The sequence below is a fragment of the Xenopus laevis genome, chromosome 1L (assembly GCF_017654675.1).
Source record: "Xenopus laevis strain J_2021 chromosome 1L, Xenopus_laevis_v10.1, whole genome shotgun sequence".
Taxonomy (NCBI): domain Eukaryota; kingdom Metazoa; phylum Chordata; class Amphibia; order Anura; family Pipidae; genus Xenopus; species Xenopus laevis.
Window position 1 is genome coordinate 232329230 of NC_054371.1, and position 26285 is coordinate 232355514.

General features: G+C 41.9%; 1 protein-coding gene across 2 annotated transcripts in view; it reads left to right on the top strand.

Annotated features, from left to right (window-relative positions):
- Positions 1 to 26285, top strand: part of LOC108719159 (receptor-type tyrosine-protein phosphatase T-like) — a 101292-nt gene that overhangs the window by 49404 nt on the left and 25603 nt on the right. For both annotated transcript variants that reach the window (XM_041570825.1, XM_041570822.1), the window contains exons 12-18: positions 3351 to 3451; positions 7947 to 8136; positions 9800 to 9893; positions 10926 to 11175; positions 21471 to 21510; positions 23734 to 23845; positions 25161 to 25228. In XM_041570825.1, coding sequence (XP_041426759.1) covers positions 3351 to 3451; positions 7947 to 8136; positions 9800 to 9893; positions 10926 to 11175; positions 21471 to 21510; positions 23734 to 23845; positions 25161 to 25228 — 855 coding nt within the window. The remainder of the gene's footprint in view (positions 1 to 3350; positions 3452 to 7946; positions 8137 to 9799; positions 9894 to 10925; positions 11176 to 21470; positions 21511 to 23733; positions 23846 to 25160; positions 25229 to 26285) is intronic.

Consider the following 26285-nt stretch of genomic DNA (forward strand, 5'->3'; position numbering starts at 1 on the left):
CCAGTCCAACACTGTTTTAGTAGTAAGAACTTTTAATGAAACAGCTAATTATCAGTGTTATTTTCTGGGCCCCCAGCAGTCACACTGAAGAAAAGGTTTATTTAACAATAACCCCAGTCACAAGTAGGATTTGGAGCCTGGGGGACATATGTTTGTAGGGACCCCTACTGGGTAATCTGCCCTGCAGCTTTAAGGCCCCCACCTTTTTCTTAGAGTGATCTGCCAGAGAGAATGACACTCCCCTGCTACACTGCTATATAGTGTGTGTAGGGAGTGGCCACTTCCTCTTTGGCCTGTGGATGGTGATCCAGCTGGGTGAGCTCAGGGGAGCCTGGGCACAGCTAGGCCCAGAAAGGCCCATGTGCTTTGGAAGAAGAAGTCGGGGACCAGGTAACCCCGTGAATGAGGAATAGTTACACTAGGGCAGACTCGTTATAGTCTCTCTAGGAGAGAAAGGCAGAGAGGTGAGAGAGAAAGAGCAGCTGAAGCTCCAACAAGGATTTGCAGTAAGGGAGTAGCTTCCCAGAGGCTCTGTGTGTTGCCTCCAGTCAGGGACCTCAGTGAAGAGGGACTGTAGGGTAGAAGCTGCTTCCTGACAACTTCCAGGAGGGAATGTGTGTGATACTGCAAATGCCTAATGGAGACCTTTCCTCTGTGAGAAATGTGCTATTGCCTCAGCTCCTGCGTGAGTACTAAACCTGTGGTCACTTGCCTTGTGCATAGTTAAATAAACCGTTTCTGTTTTAATGTAAGAACCTCCTGGCGCCCATCTTTTGTTGTGTGCACAGTAGCCTGGGGGGATGTAGTTGCACTACACCAAAGAGGGAACACTTCCACATGGCGAAGGCCCTGACCCTGTTGTGTGAAGTCGCGTGTAACCCATGCTTCTACTGCTAGCTGGACAGTTTAACTATTTGTGTGCTATGCAGCCCAAATAGGTGTTACATTTGGCGCCCAACGTGGGGCTCGATTCCCTAAAACCAGGCTGTGCATTGTTTTGTTCGAATCGTACGAATGGATGTACGAATTTGTTGGAGTGTACGAATGGATCGTACGAATTTTTCGAAGTGGATTAACGGAATGTACGAATTCTTCGAATCGTATGGATTTCCTTAGAAGTATTTGGCCGTGGGTTCGGGCTTGGAGGTTCGCCCCGAATTTCACGAAGGCCTGCGGATGTCAGTTGGATGGGAGGAAGATGGATGTCCCGGATGGAGCCATTTCCTGCTCATATGTGATCCTGGATCATGGATCTGGAAGAGGAGAACCTGGAGGATGGATTCTTCTGTGTTTGCTACAGCTCTTCTATGGACTCCTGCAGAGTGAGATGCCTATAGTGCTGCTTGATTGTTTTTTTGTGGCTGGAAGGACTGCTGGACTAAGTGGGTTCTAATTCAGGACTATTGATCCCCACCACCATTTCTTCTGCCTTCACCTACTCGCTGAGTAGTGTTTCTGCACCCAAGGATTGGCCTGTGTGGACCCTTGGGAGGGGGAGAAGTATTTTTGCAGATGTGTAATAAAGTTGACCAACTGCAATGTTTATTATGCAATTGAAAATGTTTGATACAGTATTGTGCATGCTGTGTTTCCTTTGCAGTGACCATTGTTACCAGGTATGCCTTAGGAGAGGATACCAGAAGTGGATGTGATGGTACTGTAAGTTGATATATGTTGGGGATGTTTAAACCATTGTCGGGACGAAATGGGTTTTTCCCCCGGGTGTATGTAGGGACCCCTACTGGGTAATCTGCCCTGCAGCTTTAAGGCCCCCACCTTTTTCTTAGAGTGATCTGCCAGAGAGAATGACACTCCCCTGCTACACTGCTATATAGTGTGTGTAGGGAGTGGCCACTTCCTCTTTGGCCTGTGGATGGTGATCCAGCTGGGTGAGCTCAGGGGAGCCTGGGTACAACTAGGCCCAGAAAGGCCCATGTGCTTTGGAAGAAGAAGTCGGGGAGCAGGTAACCCCGTGAATGAGGAATAGTTACACTAGGGCAGACTCGTTATAGTCTCTCTAGGAGAGAAAGGCAGAGAGGTGAGAGAGAAAGAGCAGCTGAAGCTCCAACAAGGATTTGCAGTAAGGGAGGAGCTTCCCAGAGGCTTTATGTGTTGCCTCCAGTCAGGGACCTCAGTGAAGAGGGACTGTAGGGTACAAGCTGCTTTCCTGACAACTTCCAGGAGGGAATGTGTGTGATACTGCAAATGCCTAATGGAGATCTTTCCTCTGTGAGAAATGTGCTATTGCCTCAGCTCCTGCGTGAGTACTAAACCTGTGGTCACTTGCCTCGTGCATAGTTAAATAAACCGTTTCTGTTTTACTGTAAGAACCTCCTGGCGCCCATCTTTTGTTGTGTGCACAGTAGCCTGGGGGGATGTAGTTGCACTACACCAAAGAGGGAACACTTCCACATGGCGAAGGCCCTGACCCTGTTGTGTGAAGTCGCGTGTAACCCGTGCTTCTACTGCTAGCTGGACAGTTTAACTATTTGTGTGCTATGCAGCCCAAATAGGTGTTACATGTTGTTGAATAGGAAATCATTTTGTGAAACTTTGCCTTTAAATTCATATTAATGTATTGCACGTAATATTTTCAAATTATTTTTATAATGTGTTTGTGTGTCCATGAATGTGTGTTTTGAAAACTTTAATAAAAATATATTTATAAATATTTTTTTATGAAAATATCACTGTAGCACATGATTGTCCAACTGAAAGTCTCCCGCGTGACAGTCCCATTCAGTTCTGGTGACACATTGGGCTGTTTGCTTCTCAGATGTAGAAGCATTATTTAACGTTTCCAGTGTTAGACATGTGATATCTCTCTCTCTTTGGAGTATTGTGCAGAGTTATATAACAGTATTTATATTGGATAGTGAAATCCATAGAGTATTGGCTGTTCCAGACATGTGACGTTTGCTTGAAAATCCCCTGAAATGCATGTTACCATGGGGAATGTTATAAACAATGTAATACTTGCAAAAGTTCTAGTAACCCATAGCAACAAATCAGGAGTTGACTTTAACAGGCGACGGCTAAATGCTACATGCTCATTGGTTGCTATGGACTGCTAGACCTGAATGGCCAGATAGAAACAGGAAAGAAGTGGGAGTTAAAACCATATGAGCTGACAACTGTCTGCAGGTCAGTATACAAGTTACAGTTATATTATAAAGCTGGTGAGCGTAGGTAGGACAGACAGGGGTACCTGAAAGACTGATCCTACCAGTGAATATTCTCATCAACTTTCTGTTACTTCCCCTTATTCCTGTTTTTAGGGACATTATTGCATTTGATATTGGTGATGTTTATTTAACCTGTAATATTGATGTTTTTCCTCCCTTGTTCAGCTCCTGGGAAACCAAATTTCACTCAGTATCCGAGTATTAATGATATTAATACACTAAAATGGAGACTGTCAGAGACACATGGAGTCCTTACTAAATATCAGGTAACAGAGACCTTTATCCGTATTACTGATCCCACCCCAGTGCCCGGATATTATTAGCACAACTGGTACAGGAGAATGGGGGTCAGGACATTTATAGGGATCAATTTATTCAAAAAAAAAAAAAAAATCAGTGTTAAAAATATTGCTGCCCTGTGACTTTCTGTTTTGTTAGTAATGAGAATATAATACACAAAAGCCATGAATATCTTGTAAATTATATCCTTATAAATGGTGAGTACCCCCAGTTGCAAAATATGAGGATATTATAAGTTACCTCGGAGTTCCATGACCTGTAATAAAACACTCAGCCTTCGGCCTCGTACTTTTATATGGTCATGAAACTTTAGGGGCCTTTCCTGGGGGGGGGGGTCTTTTAGTTTACCCAGGAAAACAAGATATTGATTTTTTTTCAGGACAACCTAAGCTTTCAAAATATGCTAGAATTTTGTGGTAATTCCACTCCTGTAAAAAAGTTTGGGCTTCTACATGTATAAAAAAAAAACGTTTTGCATGATACAAATATCAAAACATAATTTATTTTATGCACGAGAACAGAGCAGATTTGGAAATTTCTGTGTCTCCTGAACGCACCAATACCAAATATATATAGTTTTATGGAGATTTCTCACTTCTATAGATCAAAAACTAGGAGCAGCAAACTACCAAATTTCCAAAACACCGCTCCACAAAACCGCATACATCTGATTTCAAGGCCAAACATTCCACTAACAGTAGGTTTACCCTAAAAAATTACACATTATTGGAAAGAACAGATTCTAACGAGTTCAAAATGGGTAAATATATATTTGTACTCAAAACTACCAAGTTGCAATTCTTTTCTAAAATTAGCAGTTTTTATAAAAATGTGTTACATTTTTGAAAAATGACCTCAAAGTGTCCAGTCTACAGCATCGTATCTCCAACATAACAATACATACCAAGATAAAACCCCCTAAACATGAAAGCCTGGGGTCCGCTGAACAGTTTTATGGCCAATATGTATAGGTGCACCTAAGTATGTGGTGTATACAATGAAGAAATCCTATACGCGTTATCAGTTCTGTAATTCCAGATACTGCAAAATCAACACATTTACAGTATTTTTCAAGGGGCAAAAGTACATAAATGTACGTTCACCCCAGAAAACCATATATTTTTGGAAAGTACACATTCTGATGAATCTAAAATGGTTATGCACATCTTTCTACTCCAAAGAATCAAGCCGCAAAGCTTTCCTACATTGGGAAATTTTTATGACATTTTCGAAAAGCTCCTCGATACTCCAACTCTGAAGCATCGTCTCTCCCACATATCATTACATAACAAGATAAAACTCCCTAAATCTGAAAGCTCGGGGTCTTCTGAACAGTTTGATGCCCAATATGCATAGGTACACCTAAGTACGTGGAGTATTGGGGCTCCAGAACGAAGACACCCCATACGAGTTATCAGTTCTGTAATTCCAAATACTGCAAAATCAGCACATTTACAGCATTTTTCAAGGGGCAAAAGTACAAAAATGTATGTTCACCCAGAAAACCATATATTTTTGGAAAGTACACATTCTGACGAATCTAAAATGGTTATGCACGTCTTTTTACTCCAAAGTACCAAGCTGCAAAGCTTTCCTAAATTTGCCAGTTTTTATGACATTTCCAAAATTCAACTCAATACTCCAAATCTGAAGCATCGTCTCTCCCACATATCATTACATACCAAGATAAAACATGATAAATATGAAAGCCCGTGATCAGCTGAATATCTTGATGCCCAATATGCATAGGTACAGTGGTGTATAGGGGCCCCAGAATGAAGACACCCCATATGAGTTATCAGAAGAAAGCTCTCTGATTGATTCCAAATTAGGCAGGATTGTTTGTTCTCATTTGGTGTGTGAAGGTGGTAGCTACTTGGTTTTGGGGAGTTTTGAGTTAATTTACTTTATTTAAAATCGATTTTTATTTTGACCCAGAAGGTGAGTGATTGCTAGCCCAGTTCCCTTCACTTCCTGTGGGCTACAAACTCACTGACAGATCCCCTACCCCTCCCCCGCACCGGGGTGTCACTTTCACTTGTTTTTTTATTTGGTTTTGGCTGAAATTTATCACTATTTGCACAGATTGTGCGTGTGCTTTTATTTTTATCTTTGTTTTGTAAGAAGAGAAGGATTTAAGAAAATCAAATCTTTTCTAGTAGCAGTGCATTCCCAGGCACCTGCTCACATTAACCCTCTCCCTGCTAAAGCTTCTCATTGTTGCATTTACTTTTTGTTCATCAACAGAATTTGTGGATTGTTTTATAAAATAATGGGAGGGAATAAATAACTAAATTATAAAAAAATACCTCAGACTCCTAAAGGAAAAAGAGCTGAAAGACCCGGCTGTAGTTCTGCTAAAAAACACCAATCACAGCCTTTGTCAAAAAGCTCCACTGCTTCTGTTTGTGACCCCTGCTAAAACATTTGCACAGACAGTAGCTACCGGCAACAACCCACTCACTGCTGGAGTAGAGCAACTTACAAGGAATCATGGGGTCAGATGTCTAATGTCAGGAGCTCATGGCATAGAGGCTTATATAAAAGCTGCAGCTGAAGTGGGGGCCCCTCTGTAAAAGTAGCAGCAAGTAAAATGTATGGGAAAGCCATAATATTTGCCCGTACACTAACTGCAGTGCATGCGCTGGTGCAGAGAGGCATCACAGGAGGGGGTAGTTATATCCCTGTAGAACCCCTAGAAGGATTAGGCATAAACATAGTCTTATCAAATGTGCCCCCCTTCCTGCAAGACCACCTATTGCTCCCCCACCTGCAAGCCCTCGGTGAAATAAAGTCAACTATTTCTAAACTTCCCTTGGGTTGCAAGGAGAGCAGATTGAGACATATCCTCTCTTTTAAAAGGCAGGTGCAATTACTTTTACCTCGGGGTCAAGACACTATTGAGGGGTCCTTTGGAGTTCCATTTGAGGGGGTGCTGTATACAGCACAGAAGAAGTGAGGTGCTTCCTTTGCAATAAGCTGGGGCACACTCGCCAGAGTTGCACCAAAGGGTATATTAAGACCACAGTCCCTGTTCCTGCCCCCAGTACCTCTAATGCAACATCATACCCTGCTTCAGCTATTGCTGCAGGCTCCTCAAAGGAGAAATCCCCTTCAGTAAAGGACCTCTGAAACCTCCAAACCTCCTCTTTCTTCACTCAAGTTATCTAAGGCTGTGGGGTGGTGACCTTGTTCTCAGAATCCTTCCAGCCAGAGGTACTGAGCATAAATCTGTCATCCCAGACCGTCTGTTACATCTCCGGGTCCGGGAGTCTAGTGGAACATACAATTTTGAATTTATCTCACCTAATTTCATACATACAATTGTAAAACACCCAAAATATTGATGCCAAGGGTCTACTGAACAGTTTTATGCCCAATATGCATAGATATACCAAAGCATCTGCCATGTGCGGACCCCCCAAAAAAATTAGTGCATTTGAATTTTCTCTGCTGTCTTTTCGCCTTCTGTGAAAATAGACCAGTGACTGTGTATTGTGCCACAAGACCCCCCTAACAGCACAAATAACCTCCAAAACCATATATTTTTGGAAAGTACACATTCTGACGAATCTAAAATAGGTAATTATGTCTTTCTATGCCAAACTACCTTACTGCAAAGCAACGCTAAAGGCAGCGGTTTTTATGACATTTCTGAAAATTGTCTGAAAGTATTGCAATTGGTCCACATTTATCTCACCCAATTTCATACATACAATTGCAAAAACACCCTAAATATTGATGCCAAGGGTCTACTGAACAGTTTGATGCCCAATATGCATAGACCCCCTAACAGCACAAATACCCCCCAAAACCATATATTTTTGTAAAGTACACATTATGAAAATACAAAAATTGCAAAAAAAAAGCCTGAAAAGGAAAAGAATAAAGCTAAATTGGTAAAATACATACATTTGTGTGAATAAGGGGGGGGTGTAAAATAACGGCCACTTACCGTTCTAAAGCTCAGGAGGGTCCTTTGGAGCCATGGAGGGTCCTAACAGAGGGGTCCACACAGCAGGATGTCCTGATCACGCTGCAGCAGGCACACGGAAGACGCCCCCCCAGGTTGCTATGCTGGTTGCCAAGGGGGTTGGGAGCGCACCGGAGGCCTCTGCTGAAACAGCAATCGCCACTAATGCAGAGAGGAGCAGTTTCCAGCCAAGAACGTACTTACTAGTCAGATAGGGCTTTTCCTTCAAGAACGTAGTACCTATGTTCTTGGCAGGGAAAGGGTCAATACATGCAGTGAAGGATAGTTATTGTTATTTGGAATGTAATATTTTATTTTTCCTCATTTATTATATTTGTTGTAGGAGAGAAGACAAAGAGGGCCTACACAAGTGTTGGGGGATTATATGTTCAGTCTGGGACCCTGCTATAAAATATAATATCAGTTAGTAACAATGGGGAAATTGTTTGAATGATTAAAAACATAATATTTGTGTTTAACCTGCTCAGCTGAACATCTCGGCCCATAGAGAATACAACATTTCCTTCCATGAAACACAATCTCATTGGCTGCGACCCAACGTGTCTGAGTTTAATGTGACGCTCAAACATGGAACCAACTACAATGTGACTCTCCAAGGCTTCACTTCAGCTGGACCTGGGGAACCTGCAGTCTGGACTCATGAGACTCCTATAGCAGGTAAGGACTGTGGGATAAGTAGCAATAGTCATGTGACAGGGTAGGATATATTCTTTAAATAATTAAGTGTAATTTGCAGTTAAGTCATTAGAGAGCAGCCCCTAAGGTTGACCACAAAGAGGGGCCCCAGACAAGATTGTAGGGAAGGAGGGGTCATAGGCCCTGGAACATATATATTTGGGTTAAAATAGAGAAGCTTCTTTGACCTGACTAACCAAGATGGACAACTTTGAAGCCTGAAGCAGGTGTTGAACTAGACCAGGTTTAGATGGAGCAGACTGACATGCATAGGGTTAGATAATGGGCCAGGACACATGGAGCTTTCTTCAAAGTTCAGAGACTGACAGGCTTGTGAGCCCAGGAAGAGTTTACCCTCCCTACCAAGGTGGTCACTGGAGCTACTGAGCCCATGGCAAAGCCTGGATAAAACATGTAGTTAGTCTAATACTAATGTTAGTCCCACACACCTGAGGAGCTACAGGGAACATAATGCGTTGGGCAAAATGTTCAAACATGTTAGAAATTGTAATTGTAAGAGTAACTACCCACACAAAAGACCCCACAATCTCATGGGGGGGGGCTGGGTGACAGGAGGGCCCAAGGATGCATCATCATAGTCCCCCTCTCCAACCTCTCACATACCATTAAAATAAAGACATGTGGTGAGGGACATTTTTTCGTGCCGGTTCCCCTTAGTACATTATTTTGCAGGGGGGCCTGATACACCCAAGTTACGCCTTTGAAAATGAAGGGGAATTGCACCTCTCTTGGGGTTCACCCTACATAATGTCTGGCTAATCTGTAGGAGGTAGTGTCAGCAACATGGTTGTAGATAAGATGGGAAGAAGCAGCAGCAGAGAACTGTATTGCCACAAATTCTGGGAAAGGCTCTACTACATTACTTTGGGACAGTGTTGCAATAAGCTTCTGAGAAATACACCATACAAACAGAAAAGGTTGGATCCTATTTAGCTAATCAAAAAGACTTCAGGTCTTACCTCCCTGTGTCTCCCACTCATGGGCCAAACAAAGGTGTCTCAGGGGAAATTGCCTGTGTCTAAGCAAATAGAAACCCTCAGTACCCACAAAATCTTCCATTGAGTTTTTATTCCCATGCAACCTGCAGTAGTAATTTTATCCCCTGATATTCTGAAAGTCATTATCTGGTCATGTATTTACTGTATGGGACTGACTGGTTGTGTGCAGAAGAAGTAACATCTTTACAGGCAGCCAATCATATATTTAAAATGTAATAGTACAGCACAGCATTATTAGGGATTTCGATAGACTAGGTCCGTATTAGGCCGAATTCAATCGAATGCACTATTCCTTCGATTCATACGATACGAATTCGGCTGAATACAGACTTATTAGTTCGAAAACGGACCTAATTTTTTCCCAAAAAAACCTTCAATTTTTCAAAGTCCCCCATTGGCTAAAACAGCAATTTGGCAGGTTTTAGATGACGAATGGTCGAAGTCGAATTTTTAAAGGAACAGTACATGATAAAATTCGAATTTGGACTATTCCCTAGTTGAAGTACACAAAAATAGCTCAACCTTTGATAAATCTGCCCCAAAGTGTCTCCTTTAAAGCACATTTACGTTAAATGATACCAATCCAGTGGGTCAAACAAATTCTATGTTCCTTTCTTTGTGACTAGAACCTCTGGAGCCCCAAAAGAATGAGATAACATTAGACAAACAGACGGCCAAGTTTATTCTTCATCCTGTTCCCAATCAGCACGGACCAATCAGGTTAGTCGTGAAGGAATCAACCCTTTGTTCTTGTCATTGCTATTTGCATAAGATTGTTCCCCCCTCTGTAACACAAAGTAATAATGTATTCAGAATATCTTCCAAAACGGGATCATTCATAACACTTGGGGTAACATGGGGTGAATGTATAAAACAATGTATGTATCAAATCATTTGCAAGAATCATCGAATCTCATCTTGAAGCAGTGGGTCCCAAATTGTGGCTCTGGTCCAAAGGCCAATTAGTGTAAGACTGGGGGAGTATGACTGTTTGATCACATATATAACACCTGAAATCCAGCTTGATACAGAATAACAGAAAATAAAACTCATTTACGTTGGGCAAGGGTACAAGTGTTTATAAGTTACCCCATCCAATCAGCTTCATTAGAAAAATAAAGCTGATTGGTTGCTATAGGTAATTCCAAACTTATATAGTTGAGCTTTCAATCCATGGGCCCGATCACATTCCCATCAGTCTCTACTCCTGTGATCATACAATTTAAGACCCCTCTCACATTTACATCAGTCCCTGCCCCAGTGAGCTTACAATCTAAGATCCTATCCCATTCCCATGAGTCCCTGCCCCAGGGAGCTTACAATTTAAGGTCCCTATCGCAGTTATACACACTGGGATCAGTGATGCACAATAATGGAGAGCTCAACCTAATCCCAAAATTAACACTTGTTGAAAGTGCAGGGTGCTTACCCCGAAGACCCTTCCCTTGCATTAGGATCAGTAGAGTAATTGCCAAAAAAATCTGGATGCACTCCTATGTGTCACAACAGGCTTGATAAAGGGCCTGGAGCGGTCCAAAGCGTTGCCCTTTTGTGATGTATTTGGGCTTAATAAACCACTTTTTGATATATAACAAAAATATGACTATAACAAAAAGGTGTGCATCTGGATTTTTTTGACACACTAGTATCAGTGTCATCAAGAGCCAATTAACCTGCCTATATGTTTTTGGGGTGTAGGTGCTTCTGCTCTGCACCTCTGTTACTACTCATTATATCTCATTCCCTCCCCAGTTCCTATGAGATAATCATTGGCACAGACTGGAATGGGAATATAAGCCAATCATGCACCAGTTACAACAGCACCAGATACAACTCCAGCCATAGTCTGTACACGGCACTGCTACTCCCAGCTGAGAATGTTACACAGAGTAGGAACCTGATCCTCGGGGATGGACTGCACTATGGCAGCTTCTACAATGCTCCTCTGAGCCCAGATCAGAATTACACAGTGTATGTGAGAGTCACCAGCACATGGAAGAAGGTAGGAGATCTCTACTACACCGAGTTAATTCCAAGAGCTGCACAGACTGATTTTTGGTTTTGGCTCCTTCATTTTTGTTCCCAGCCTTGGTCTCGGTGACACGGGGTCAGAACTCGCTGATCCCTGAGGCAAAGCTGCGAATGGAAGTGATGTGACCATAGATTGTGGGTCCCAACACTACTGCCCAGCTCTGTAGTTTAGGACACGTAACAGAGGAACAGCTGGTTTGGGGAATCTGTGAGGGATGTTGTTGGGGAGGGGATTTGGAACCAGTGTACTAGGGCTGAAATGTAAAAGTAAAGTGTGGTGAATACTTCCCCATTAATTCTAAGAAGAAGTCAGCTGTGCTCCAGCTATAAATGCATTTCCCACAATGCCTTCCATGTTCTGTGATTACCAGACAGCACATACGTTTGGACTCCCCACAACCCAAAACCATGGGTCACCCCTGACACATTCAAAACCACAGCTCATCTTTTATTTTGTGAGTGTCATGCAGAGAGGAGAAAGGGACAGACACAATGACAGTTACACAGAACTATAAACCCAGTGAGAATGAGGAATGAATGGATATTGGGAAGTTGTATCAGGAGTCAGAAGCAGCAGTGCAGAGAAAGGGACAGACACAATGACAGTTACACAGAACTATAAACCCAGTGAGAATGAGGAATGAATGGATATTGGGAAGTTGTATCAGGAGTCAGAAGCAGCAGTGCAGAGAAGAGAAAGGGACAGACACAATGACAGTTACACAGAACTATAAACCCAGTGAGAATGAGGAATGAATGGATATTGGGAAGTTGTATCAGGAGTCAGAAGCAGCAGTGCAGAGAAAGGGACAGACACAATGACAGTTACACAGAACTATAAACCCAGTGAGAATGAGGAATGAATGGATATTGGGAAGTTGTATCAGGAGTCAGAAGCAGCAGTGCAGAGAAAGGGACAGACACAATGACAGTTACACAGAACTATAAACCCAGTGAGAATGAGGAATGAATGGATATTGGGAAGTTGTATCAGGAGTCAGAAGCAGCAGTGCAGAGAAAGGGACAGACACAATGACAGTTACACAGAACTATAAACCCAGTGAGAATGAGGAATGAATGGATATTGGGAAGTTGTATCAGGAGTCAGAAGCAGCAGTGCAGAGAAAGGGACAGACACAATGACAGTTACACAGAACTATAAACCCAGTGAGAATGAGGAATGAATGGATATTGGGAAGTTGTATCAGGAGTCAGAGGCAGCAGTGCAGAGAAAGGGACAGACACAATGACAGTTACACAGAACTATAAACCCAGTGAGAATGAGGAATGAATGGATATTGGGAAGTTGTATCAGGAGTCAGAGGCAGCAGTGCAGAGAAGAGAAAGGGACAGACACAATGACAGTTACACAGAACTATAAACCCAGTGAGAATGAGGAATGAATGGATATTGGGAAGTTGTATCAGGAGTCAGAAGCAGCAGTGCAGAGAAGAGAAAGGGACAGACACAATGACAGTTACACAGAACTATAAACCCAGTGAGAATGAGGAATGAATGGATATTGGGAAGTTGTATCAGGAGTCAGAAGCAGCAGTGCAGAGAAGAGAAAGGGACAGACACAATGACAGTTACACAGAACTATAAACCCAGTGAGAATGAGGAATGAATGGATATTGGGAAGTTGTATCAGGAGTCAGAGGCAGCAGTGCAGAGAAGAGAAAGGGACAGACACAACGACAGTTACACAGAACTATAAACCCAGTGAGAATGAGGAATGAATGGATATTGGGAAGTTGTATCAGGAGTCAGAAGCAGCAGTGCAGAGAAGAGAAAGGGACAGACACAATGACAGTTACACAGAACTATAAACCCAGTGAGAATGAGGAATGAATGGATATTGGGAAGTTGTATCAGGAGTCAGAGGCAGCAGTGCAGAGAAGAGAAAGGGACAGACACAATGACAGTTACACAGAACTACAGATGAAGCCAGAACGGATTGTACATCTGGCGCGCTGTAACGTTAGTTAATTGTCAGCAAGTGCGATATCTTAAAATGTCCCGTCGCATTTATCGCAGTTACCTCCCCACAACCCAAAACCATGGGTCACCCCTGACACATTCAAAACCACAGCTCATCTTTTATTTTGTGAGTGTCATGCAGAGAGGAGAAAGGGACAGACACAATGACAGTTACACAGAACTATAAACCCAGTGAGAATGAGGAATGAATGGATATTGGGAAGTTGTATCAGGAGTCAGAAGCAGCAGTGCAGAGAAGAGAAAGGGACAGACACAATGACAGTTACACAGAACTATAAACCCAGTGAGAATGAGGAATGAATGGATATTGGGAAGTTGTATCAGGAGTCAGAGGCAGCAGTGCAGAGAAGAGAAAGGGACAGACACAACGACAGTTACACAGAACTATAAACCCAGTGAGAATGAGGAATGAATGGATATTGGGAAGTTGTATCAGGAGTCAGAAGCAGCAGTGCAGAGAAGAGAAAGGGACAGACACAATGACAGTTACACAGAACTATAAACCCAGTGAGAATGAGGAATGAATGGATATTGGGAAGTTGTATCAGGAGTCAGAAGCAGCAGTGCAGAGAAAGGGACAGACACAATGACAGTTACACAGAACTATAAACCCAGTGAGAATGAGGAATGAATGGATATTGGGAAGTTGTATCAGGAGTCAGAAGCAGCAGTGCAGAGAAAGGGACAGACACAATGACAGTTACACAGAACTATAAACCCAGTGAGAATGAGGAATGAATGGATATTGGGAAGTTGTATCAGGAGTCAGAGGCAGCAGTGCAGAGAAAGGGACAGACACAATGACAGTTACACAGAACTATAAACCCAGTGAGAATGAGGAATGAATGGATATTGGGAAGTTGTATCAGGAGTCAGAAGCAGCAGTGCAGAGAAGAGAAAGGGACAGACACAATGACAGTTACACAGAACTATAAACCCAGTGAGAATGAGGAATGAATGGATATTGGGAAGTTGTATCAGGAGTCAGAAGCAGCAGTGCAGAGAAAGGGACAGACACAATGACAGTTACACAGAACTATAAACCCAGTGAGAATGAGGAATGAATGGATATTGGGAAGTTGTATCAGGAGTCAGAAGCAGCAGTGCAGAGAAGAGAAAGGGACAGACACAATGACAGTTACACAGAACTATAAACCCAGTGAGAATGAGGAATGAATGGATATTGGGAAGTTGTATCAGGAGTCAGAGGCAGCAGTGCAGAGAAGAGAAAGGGACAGACACAACGACAGTTACACAGAACTATAAACCCAGTGAGAATGAGGAATGAATGGATATTGGGAAGTTGTATCAGGAGTCAGAAGCAGCAGTGCAGAGAAGAGAAAGGGACAGACACAATGACAGTTACACAGAACTATAAACCCAGTGAGAATGAGGAATGAATGGATATTGGGAAGTTGTATCAGGAGTCAGAAGCAGCAGTGCAGAGAAGAGAAAGGGACAGACACAATGACAGTTACACAGAACTATAAACCCAGTGAGAATGAGGAATGAATGGATATTGGGAAGTTGTATCAGGAGTCAGAAGCAGCAGTGCAGAGAAAGGGACAGACACAATGACAGTTACACAGAACTATAAACCCAGTGAGAATGAGGAATGAATGGATATTGGGAAGTTGTATCAGGAGTCAGAGGCAGCAGTGCAGAGAAGAGAAAGGGACAGACACAATGACAGTTACACAGAACTACTGTATAAACCCAGTGAGAATGAGGAATGAATGGATATTGGGAAGTTGTATCAGGAGTCAGAAGCAGCAGTGCAGAGAAGAGAAAGGGACAGACACAATGACAGTTACACAGAACTATAAACCCAGTGAGAATGAGGAATGAATGGATATTGGGAAGTTGTATCAGGAGTCAGAAGCAGCAGTGCAGAGAAGAGAAAGGGACAGACACAATGACAGTTACACAGAACTATAAACCCAGTGAGAATGAGGAATGAATGGATATTGGGAAGTTGTATCAGGAGTCAGAGGCAGCAGTGCAGAGAAGAGAAAGGGACAGACACAATGACAGTTACACAGAACTATAAACCCAGTGAGAATGAGGAATGAATGGATATTGGGAAGTTGTATCAGGAGTCAGAAGCAGCAGTGCAGAGAAGAGAAAGGGACAGACACAATGACAGTTACACAGAACTATAAACCCAGTGAGAATGAGGAATGAATGGATATTGGGAAGTTGTATCAGGAGTCAGAAGCAGCAGTGCAGAGAAGAGAAAGGGACAGACACAATGACAGTTACACAGAACTATAAACCCAGTGAGAATGAGGAATGAATGGATATTGGGAAGTTGTATCAGGAGTCAGAAGCAGCAGTGCAGAGAAGAGAAAGGGACAGACACAATGACAGTTACACAGAACTATAAACCCAGTGAGAATGAGGAATGAATGGATATTGGGAAGTTGTATCAGGAGTCAGAAGCAGCAGTGCAGAGAAGAGAAAGGGACAGACACAATGACAGTTACACAGAACTATAATCCCAGTGAGAATGAGGAATGAATGGATATTGGGAAGTTGTATCAGGAGTCAGAGGCAGCAGTGCAGAGAAAGGGACAGACACAATGACAGTTACACAGAACTATAAACCCAGTGAGAATGAGGAATGAATGGATATTGGGAAGTTGTATCAGGAGTCAGAGGCAGCAGTGCAGAGAAGAGAAAGGGACAGACACAATGACAGTTACACAGAACTATAAACCCAGTGAGAATGAGGAATGAATGGATATTGGGAAGTTGTATCAGGAGTCAGAAGCAGCAGTGCAGAGAAAGGGACAGACACAATGACAGTTACACAGAACTATAAACCCAGTGAGAATGAGGAATGAATGGATATTGGGAAGTTGTATCAGGAGTCAGAAGCAGCAGTGCAGAGAAAGGGACAGACACAATGACAGTTACACAGAACTATAAACCCAGTGAGAATGAGGAATGAATGGATATTGGGAAGTTGTATCAGGAGTCAGAAGCAGCAGTGCAGAGAAAGGGACAGACACAATGACAGTTACACAGAACTATAAACCCAGTGAGAATGAGGAATGAATGGATATTGGGAAGTTGTATCAGGAGTCAGAAGCAGCAGTGCAGAGAAAGGGACAGACACAATGACAGTTACACAGAACTATAAACCCAGTGAGAATGAGGAATGAATGGATATTGGGAAGTTGTATCAGGAGTCAGAAGCAGCAGTGCAGAGAAGAGAAAGGGACAGACACAATGACAGTTACACAGAACTATAAACCCAGTGAGAATGAGGAATGAATGGATATTGGGAAGTTGTATCAGGAGTCAGAAGCAGCAGTGCAGAGAAAGGGACAGACACAATGACAGTTACACAGAACTATAAACCCAGTGAGAATGAGGAATGAATGGATATTGGGAAGTTGTATCAGGAGTCAGAAGCAGCAGTGCAGAGAAGAGAAAGGGACAGACACAATGACAGTTACACAGAACTATAAACCCAGTGAGAATGAGGAATGAATGGATATTGGGAAGTTGTATCAGGAGTCAGAAGCAGCAGTGCAGAGAAGAGAAAGGGACAGACACAATGACAGTTACACAGAACTATAAACCCAGTGAGAATGAGGAATGAATGGATATTGGGAAGTTGTATCAGGAGTCAGAAGCAGCAGTGCAGAGAAGAGAAAGGGACAGACACAATGACAGTTACACAGAACTATAAACCCAGTGAGAATGAGGAATGAATGGATATTGGGAAGTTGTATCAGGAGTCAGAAGCAGCAGTGCAGAGAAGAGAAAGGGACAGACACAATGACAGTTACACAGAACTATAATCCCAGTGAGAATGAGGAATGAATGGATATTGGGAAGTTGTATCAGGAGTCAGAGGCAGCAGTGCAGAGAAAGGGACAGACACAATGACAGTTACACAGAACTATAAACCCAGTGAGAATGAGGAATGAATGGATATTGGGAAGTTGTATCAGGAGTCAGAGGCAGCAGTGCAGAGAAGAGAAAGGGACAGACACAATGACAGTTACACAGAACTATAAACCCAGTGAGAATGAGGAATGAATGGATATTGGGAAGTTGTATCAGGAGTCAGAAGCAGCAGTGCAGAGAAAGGGACAGACACAATGACAGTTACACAGAACTATAAACCCAGTGAGAATGAGGAATGAATGGATATTGGGAAGTTGTATCAGGAGTCAGAAGCAGCAGTGCAGAGAAAGGGACAGACACAATGACAGTTACACAGAACTATAAACCCAGTGAGAATGAGGAATGAATGGATATTGGGAAGTTGTATCAGGAGTCAGAAGCAGCAGTGCAGAGAAAGGGACAGACACAATGACAGTTACACAGAACTATAAACCCAGTGAGAATGAGGAATGAATGGATATTGGGAAGTTGTATCAGGAGTCAGAAGCAGCAGTGCAGAGAAAGGGACAGACACAATGACAGTTACACAGAACTATAAACCCAGTGAGAATGAGGAATGAATGGATATTGGGAAGTTGTATCAGGAGTCAGAAGCAGCAGTGCAGAGAAGAGAAAGGGACAGACACAATGACAGTTACACAGAACTATAAACCCAGTGAGAATGAGGAATGAATGGATATTGGGAAGTTGTATCAGGAGTCAGAAGCAGCAGTGCAGAGAAAGGGACAGACACAATGACAGTTACACAGAACTATAAACCCAGTGAGAATGAGGAATGAATGGATATTGGGAAGTTGTATCAGGAGTCAGAAGCAGCAGTGCAGAGAAAGGGACAGACACAATGACAGTTACACAGAACTATAAACCCAGTGAGAATGAGGAATGAATGGATATTGGGAAGTTGTATCAGGAGTCAGAAGCAGCAGTGCAGAGAAAGGGACAGACACAATGACAGTTACACAGAACTATAAACCCAGTGAGAATGAGGAATGAATGGATATTGGGAAGTTGTATCAGGAGTCAGAAGCAGCAGTGCAGAGAAGAGAAAGGGACAGACACAATGACAGTTACACAGAACTATAAACCCAGTGAGAATGAGGAATGAATGGATATTGGGAAGTTGTATCAGGAGTCAGAAGCAGCAGTGCAGAGAAAGGGACAGACACAATGACAGTTACACAGAACTATAAACCCAGTGAGAATGAGGAATGAATGGATATTGGGAAGTTGTATCAGGAGTCAGAGGCAGCAGTGCAGAGAAGAGAAAGGGACAGACACAATGACAGTTACACAGAACTACTGTATAAACCCAGTGAGAATGAGGAATGAATGGATATTGGGAAGTTGTATCAGGAGTCAGAAGCAGCAGTGCAGAGAAGAGAAAGGGACAGACACAATGACAGTTACACAGAACTATAAACCCAGTGAGAATGAGGAATGAATGGATATTGGGAAGTTGTATCAGGAGTCAGAAGCAGCAGTGCAGAGAAGAGAAAGGGACAGACACAATGACAGTTACACAGAACTATAAACCCAGTGAGAATGAGGAATGAATGGATATTGGGAAGTTGTATCAGGAGTCAGAGGCAGCAGTGCAGAGAAGAGAAAGGGACAGACACAATGACAGTTACACAGAACTATCAACCCAGTGAGAATGAGGAATGAATGGATATTGGGAAGTTGTATCAGGAGTCAGAAGCAGCAGTGCAGAGAAGAGAAAGGGACAGACACAATGACAGTTACACAGAACTATAAACCCAGTGAGAATGAGGAATGAATGGATATTGGGAAGTTGTATCAGGAGTCAGAAGCAGCAGTGCAGAGAAGAGAAAGGGACAGACACAATGACAGTTACACAGAACTATAAACCCAGTGAGAATGAGGAATGAATGGATATTGGGAAGTTGTATCAGGAGTCAGAAGCAGCAGTGCAGAGAAGAGAAAGGGACAGACACAATGACAGTTACACAGAACTATAAACCCAGTGAGAATGAGGAATGAATGGATATTGGGAAGTTGTATCAGGAGTCAGAAGCAGCAGTGCAGAGAAGAGAAAGGGACAGACACAATGACAGTTACACAGAACTATAATCCCAGTGAGAATGAGGAATGAATGGATATTGGGAAGTTGTATCAGGAGTCAGAGGCAGCAGTGCAGAGAAAGGGACAGACACAATGACAGTTACACAGAACTATAAACCCAGTGAGAATGAGGAATGAATGGATATTGGGAAGTTGTATCAGGAGTCAGAGGCAGCAGTGCAGAGAAGAGAAAGGGACAGACACAATGACAGTTACACAGAACTATAAACCCAGTGAGAATGAGGAATGAATGGATATTGGGAAGTTGTATCAGGAGTCAGAAGCAGCAGTGCAGAGAAAGGGACAGACACAATGACAGTTACACAGAACTATAAACCCAGTGAGAATGAGGAATGAATGGATATTGGGAAGTTGTATCAGGAGTCAGAAGCAGCAGTGCAGAGAAAGGGACAGACACAATGACAGTTACACAGAACTATAAACCCAGTGAGAATGAGGAATGAATGGATATTGGGAAGTTGTATCAGGAGTCAGAAGCAGCAGTGCAGAGAAAGGGACAGACACAATGACAGTTACACAGAACTATAAACCCAGTGAGAATGAGGAATGAATGGATATTGGGAAGTTGTATCAGGAGTCAGAAGCAGCAGTGCAGAGAGAAAGGGACAGACACAATGACAGTTACACAGAACTATAAACCCAGTGAGAATGAGGAATGAATGGATATTGGGAAGTTGTATCAGGAGTCAGAAGCAGCAGTGCAGAGAAAGGGACAGACACAATGACAGTTACACAGAACTATAAACCCAGTGAGAATGAGGAATGAATGGATATTGGGAAGTTGTATCAGGAGTCAGAAGCAGCAGTGCAGAGAAAGGGACAGACACAATGACAGTTACACAGAACTATAAACCCAGTGAGAATGAGGAATGAATGGATATTGGGAAGTTGTATCAGGAGTCAGAAGCAGCAGTGCAGAGAAAGGGACAGACACAATGACAGTTACACAGAACTATAAACCCAGTGAGAATGAGGAATGAATGGATATTGGGAAGTTGTATCAGGAGTCAGAAGCAGCAGTGCAGAGAAAGGGACAGACACAATGACAGTTACACAGAACTATAAACCCAGTGAGAATGAGGAATGAATGGATATTGGGAAGTTGTATCAGGAGTCAGAAGCAGCAGTGCAGAGAAAGGGACAGACACAATGACAGTTACACAGAACTATAAACCCAGTGAGAATGAGGAATGAATGGATATTGGGAAGTTGTATCAGGAGTCAGAAGCAGCAGTGCAGAGAGAAAGGGACAGACACAATGACAGTTACACAGAACTATAAACCCAGTGAGAATGAGGAATGAATGGATATTGGGAAGTTGTATCAGGAGTCAGAAGCAGCAGTGCAGAGAAAGGGACAGACACAATGACAGTTACACAGAACTATAAACCCAGTGAGAATGAGGAATGAATGGATATTGGGAAGTTGTATCAGGAGTCAGAAGCAGCAGTGCAGAGAAGAGAAAGGGACAGACACAATGACAGTTACACAGAACTATAAACCCAGTGAGAATGAGGAATGAATGGATATTGGGAAGTTGTATCAGGAGTCAGAAGCAGCAGTGCAGAGAAAGGGACAGACACAATGACAGTTACACAGAACTATAAACCCAGTGAGAATGAGGAATGAATGGATATTGGGAAGTTGTATCAGGAGTCAGAAGCAGCAGTGCAGAGAAGAGAAAGGGACAGACACAATGACAGTTACACAGAACTATAAACCCAGTGAGAATGAGGAATAAAAGGAAATTTAGAAGGTGATTAGAATTAGATTTTATTGAATTAGGGAAAATTCTCATTAAGAAATGTTTGTTGCCAAAAATATATCTGATCTGAGGTGAGAGGATTAAGGGCTTGGGTGCAGGAGGCTGAGAGACTGATGTATCTTGCTCTTCTTCTTCTTCATTGCAGAAGATATAAAACTATGGGTAACCATGGAATTAGGTTAACTAAACCCGATAGTTAAACAATCTGTGAAATGAGTGAAATAAAGTAGAACTGTGTGGTACAGACATTGCAGGGTGTGGATGTGTCTCTATAAATTGTATTTTTCCTCCCTGGAGTAAGGGCCAGTGATTAGAATTACAAGAGCCACAAATTTCCACTTCTGTTGGTCTATAAAGGGCAACGTAACTTATAAAATTAATTTGTTGATTTAAAGTGACTTGGAAAATATATATTTTTCATCAGATTGTGTGAAATGCTAATGTTCTCTATGAATTGTTTCATTGTTCTCTGACAGGTGAATAAATCGTCCTGCACCAGATTTCAGTCCTTCCTCAGTAAGTTGCACCTCTATATTCTCCCTGTCTTCTCCCTATTTTGTCTCCTTATAATTAATTAATGCATATTTCATCAATAATCAAGTCCTTTGTTATAAAGTGGAATGTGCCTAAAGTCAGCAGCTCATATCTCCATAAATCTGTATGAGTCCCACACACCTAAGATGTGCAGAGTTGCAGTTCAGCGACAGTCCTTTAATATTCAGCAACAGAGATGGACAATTATACAATGGATTATACGGGGAGGCTATTATTAGGGTATTATTAGAGAGCATTGTTAGTAACAGTCTCTCCAAAAGCAGCTATTGGGGAACACTGGGACATCAGGAGGGAGGCCAGAGTGTAAGGGTTAATTGTTCTGGGATAAAATACTGCTTTTAACCCTTCCAGCTCCAGTTGCATTCACATAGGAGGGGTATTTTGAATATTAATTGGTGTGGCTCTGGGGAATGTTCTATAGAGTAATATTGACCATTATATATATATATATATATATATTAGCAATATTCCCAGCCTGATGTTGCTGCGGATAATAACACATTAGTTAGGGTGACAGTGCTGAGACCAGACATGTGACACTATACAGTACTATACAAAAAGAAAAATTCTCTATATTGTCATGCAGTATTAAAAAAATAATAAATATACAATTTTAACACAGCATGACGATATAGAGAAATTTTCTTTTTGTATGCATTGCCTCTGTTTGGTCACTAGAGGTCTCTGTTATGCTTTACATTATTCAGACTGTTGTGTTATCCCTATGGTCAATATATTTACTATACAGTACTAGTCATTCACTCATTAGTAGTACTTGTGCACAATTAATTAGTGGCTCATAGTCTGTGACTGATCACAGACTACAGTACAGGTATGGGATCCATTATCCAGAAACTCATTGTCCAGAAAGCAGAATGACCATCTCCCATAGACTCCATTTCATCCAAATAATCAAAATGTTTAAAAACAATTTCCTTTTTCTGTGCAATAATCTTATTGGAACCAAAACCAGCCTATTGGGTTTCCTAGTAGACTTAAGGTATGAAGATCGAAATTACAGAAAGATCCATTATCTGGAAAACCTCAGGCCCTGAGCATTTTGAATAACAGGTCCCATACCTGTAGTACAGATGTGATTAGTGTATAGTAGTGAGTAGGTAACTCTGTATTAGTGAATAATGAATTAGTGACTCACGGTCAGTAACTCAGTCATTACAGTAGTGTGTAAGTGATTATTGTTACTGATGAGTTAGTAAGTCTGTAGTAGGTGACTAGTAAGTCTCTAGTAGCAATCGCTCAGTGAGCCTATAGTAGTGATTAGTGAAACTATAGGTAAGACAAGCATAACAGAATTCACACAACTTGTTGCCACCACAGACACTTCACTTTCTTACACAACAAAAAAAGGACAACAGGTATTACACGTTATAATAAATAATATAAAAGAGAGTGCATGAGACAAATCATCACAAACACTTTATAAAATATAAGAGCAAGACATAGAAATCCTGTAGTTACTTATACCCTCAGTTTACTTACAAATATACTGTACAAGGGGGTAACAAATGGGATGAACTCTCAACGGAAATCAATCTTCTAAAATGAATCTGATTTTTGGGCAGAAGAGCTGACTATCTATTACAGATAACAGGTGCATCGGGTAACTGGAAGGGTAGTGGTCTGGCAGTTTGAGGGGTATTTGAGGTATGGACTGGAGCAAGAATATAATGACTATATAAGGAACATAGGAGAGAAATGAAATTCATTGGTCAGGGTTTTTCCTACTGGTTCCCTACAGCCCCAATATCTGTGTGACCTACCCCCCCCCACATATTCCTGACACCCCCAGTATCAAACCCAGTCATGTCTGGACTCCTTTGTACTGAAGCCATAAGGAGTTAGTGATACAGTCGGTACAACAGGTATGGGGGGGTCTGGGATGATAAATACGTTATATTGTGCCCCCACATCACATATGAAGGGTCTTGCTGCAGACTATGTCCCCCCTCCATGGGCTTGCGCTCCCCCACATGGATTGGCTCCTATCAGCTTAGAGCAGAGCATGACCGACCCCTTTATACACTGGCTGATTCCAGACCTTAGTGAACACATTCCTGTTAGTTATTGATGTTTCTGATGTTCCCTTCACCTGCACTATTTATTGTATCTACTGTAATGGGCCACTTAACTCTTACATGGCCTGTATCATGTCTCTCTTTTTAGTTGCAGGAACTCTGCCCCTCCCACCTGCACTGATTGGTGGACTTGCAGGGGCCGGGGCCCTCCTGCTGCTCCTGGTGGCCCTGCTGGTCTTCTGCAAACTGGGATTGGTCAGGTTGGTATAGTTTTATTCTTACAGTTAATAATAATAAGGTGGGCCACTCACTCACATCAATGGACTACTGAGGAGCAGTAAGCAGCATGTGTTGCCCCATTCATGTGAGCGGCAGCCCCAGATACTGGGGGTCATTTATCAACACTGGGCAAATTTGCCGATGGGAAGTAACCCATGGCAACCAATCAAATTGCTGCATTCCTTTTTTTACTTGCAGCTGACTTTAAAAAGCTAATCACTGATTGGTTTCTATAGGTAACTGCCCATGAGCACATTTGCCCAGTGTTGATAAATGAGCCCCAATGTGTCTGAGCAACAAACTCTCTCTCACCTTCCTCTGCACCCCAATAATGTTTATTTCTGCTTTCACACAATTCAGGGTCACATGTAGAATCACTTGTAGCACCCCAAATCTGTAGTGAATAGAACACTGGAATGCTGTCTTTACTGTCAGGTCTGTTTTCGATCAAATAGGTCCATATTCGGGCGAATTCATATTGTACAAATCAAAGGAATAACGCATTACATTATATTCGATTAGACGTTTTTCCCAAAAAAAAAAACTTTTTCAAAGTCCACCAATTGACTCCAAATAGGTTCTAGGAGGTCCCACATAGGCTAAAACAGCAATTCGGCAGGTTTTAGATGGCGAATGGTTGAAGTCGAATTTTTAAAGAGACAGTACAAGATAACTTTAGATATTCAGATTTTTTAATTTTTTTCAAATTTGAATCAAATTTGGACTATTCCCTAGCCAAAGTACACAAAAAATAGCTCAAAATCTGAATTTTTTTAATTCAAACATTCACCTCAACCTTTGATAAATCTGCACCATAATGTCATCTCTTGTAAACTCATTGCTGCTCTTATCTCACTCATATAATTTCTGTCTGTTTGTCCCCAAAATCAACTCAATTATTGGATATCAGCCCCTGTATAACAGACTGTATGTACACTGTATAGAACTATCAATGTGACTCATGCACCCACCCCACAATACAGAGCTGTACTGAGTATTACATGACTCTTTATTATTAATACACTCAGATCATCTGATGTTGTAGTCCCTGCACTGCCCCCTGTAGTAGGGGTATCTGTAAGATATGAGTAAAATACTATTAACCCCTAGACAAACTGACGAGTGTCACTAGTATTAGCAGTTATATTGTACTTATAAATGTAACCTGGGCCTCCTCTAGTTGTGTTTGGGCCCTTGTACCATACCTTTATTTGAGAATTGTCTCTCTATTCTGTACTCCCAACCCTTACTTATTATAAATATTATTATTATAATGTATTGATTTTCTCACTTCAGATCTGCTAAGTGTCAGTCTCCTTTTGGCAAATCCAATGGGATCCCAATGAGCAAAAGGAATGATCAGGGTGAGTGCATCCAAACTCCATCTACTATAAGCATGCATACTGTAAGCTGGTAGTACCCATACTCTCATCTAGTTGTACTCATTCTATAACCTGCTAGTCCCATACTTTCATCTAGTTGTACCCATACTATAACCTGCTAGTACCATACGCTCATCTAGTTGTACCCATACTATAACCTGCTAGTACCCATACGCTTATCTAGTTGTACCCATACTATAACCTACTAGTACCCATACGCTCATCTAGTTGTACCCATACTATAACCTACTAGTACCCATACGCTCATCTAGTTGTACCCATACTATAACCTTCAAGTAACCATATTCTCATCTAGTTGTACCCATTCTATAACCTGCTTGTCCCATACTTTGATCTACTTGTACCCATACTATAACATGCTAGTACCCATATTTTCATTTAGTTGTACCCATACTATAACCTTCAAGTAACCATATTCTCATCTAGTTATACCCATTCTATAATCTGCTGGCCCCATACTTTCATCTAGTTGTACCCATACTATAACCTGATAGTACCCATACGCTCATCTAGTTGTACCCATACTATAACCTGCTAGTACCCATACGCTCATCTAGTTGTACCCATACTTTCATCTAGTTGTACCCATACTATAACCTGCTAGTACCCATACGCTCATCTAGTTGTACCCATACTATAACCTGCTAGTACCCATACGCTCATCTAGTTGTACCCATACTATAACCTTCAAGTAACCATAATCTCATCTAGTTGTACCCATACTATAACCTTCAAGTAACCATATTGTCATCTAGTTATACCCATTCTATAATCTGCTGACCCCATACTTTAATCTAGTTGTACCCATACTATAACCTGTTAGTACCCATACGCTTATCTAGTTGTACCCATACTATAACCTTCAAGTAACCATATTCTCATCTAGTTATACCCATTCTATAATCTGCTGGCCCCATACTTTAATCTAGTTGTACCCATACTATAACCTTCAAGTAGAAAACTTCAAAAGAGGCTGGCACAGTACACAGCGGTAAGCTCATATATAATGCTTCTAAAC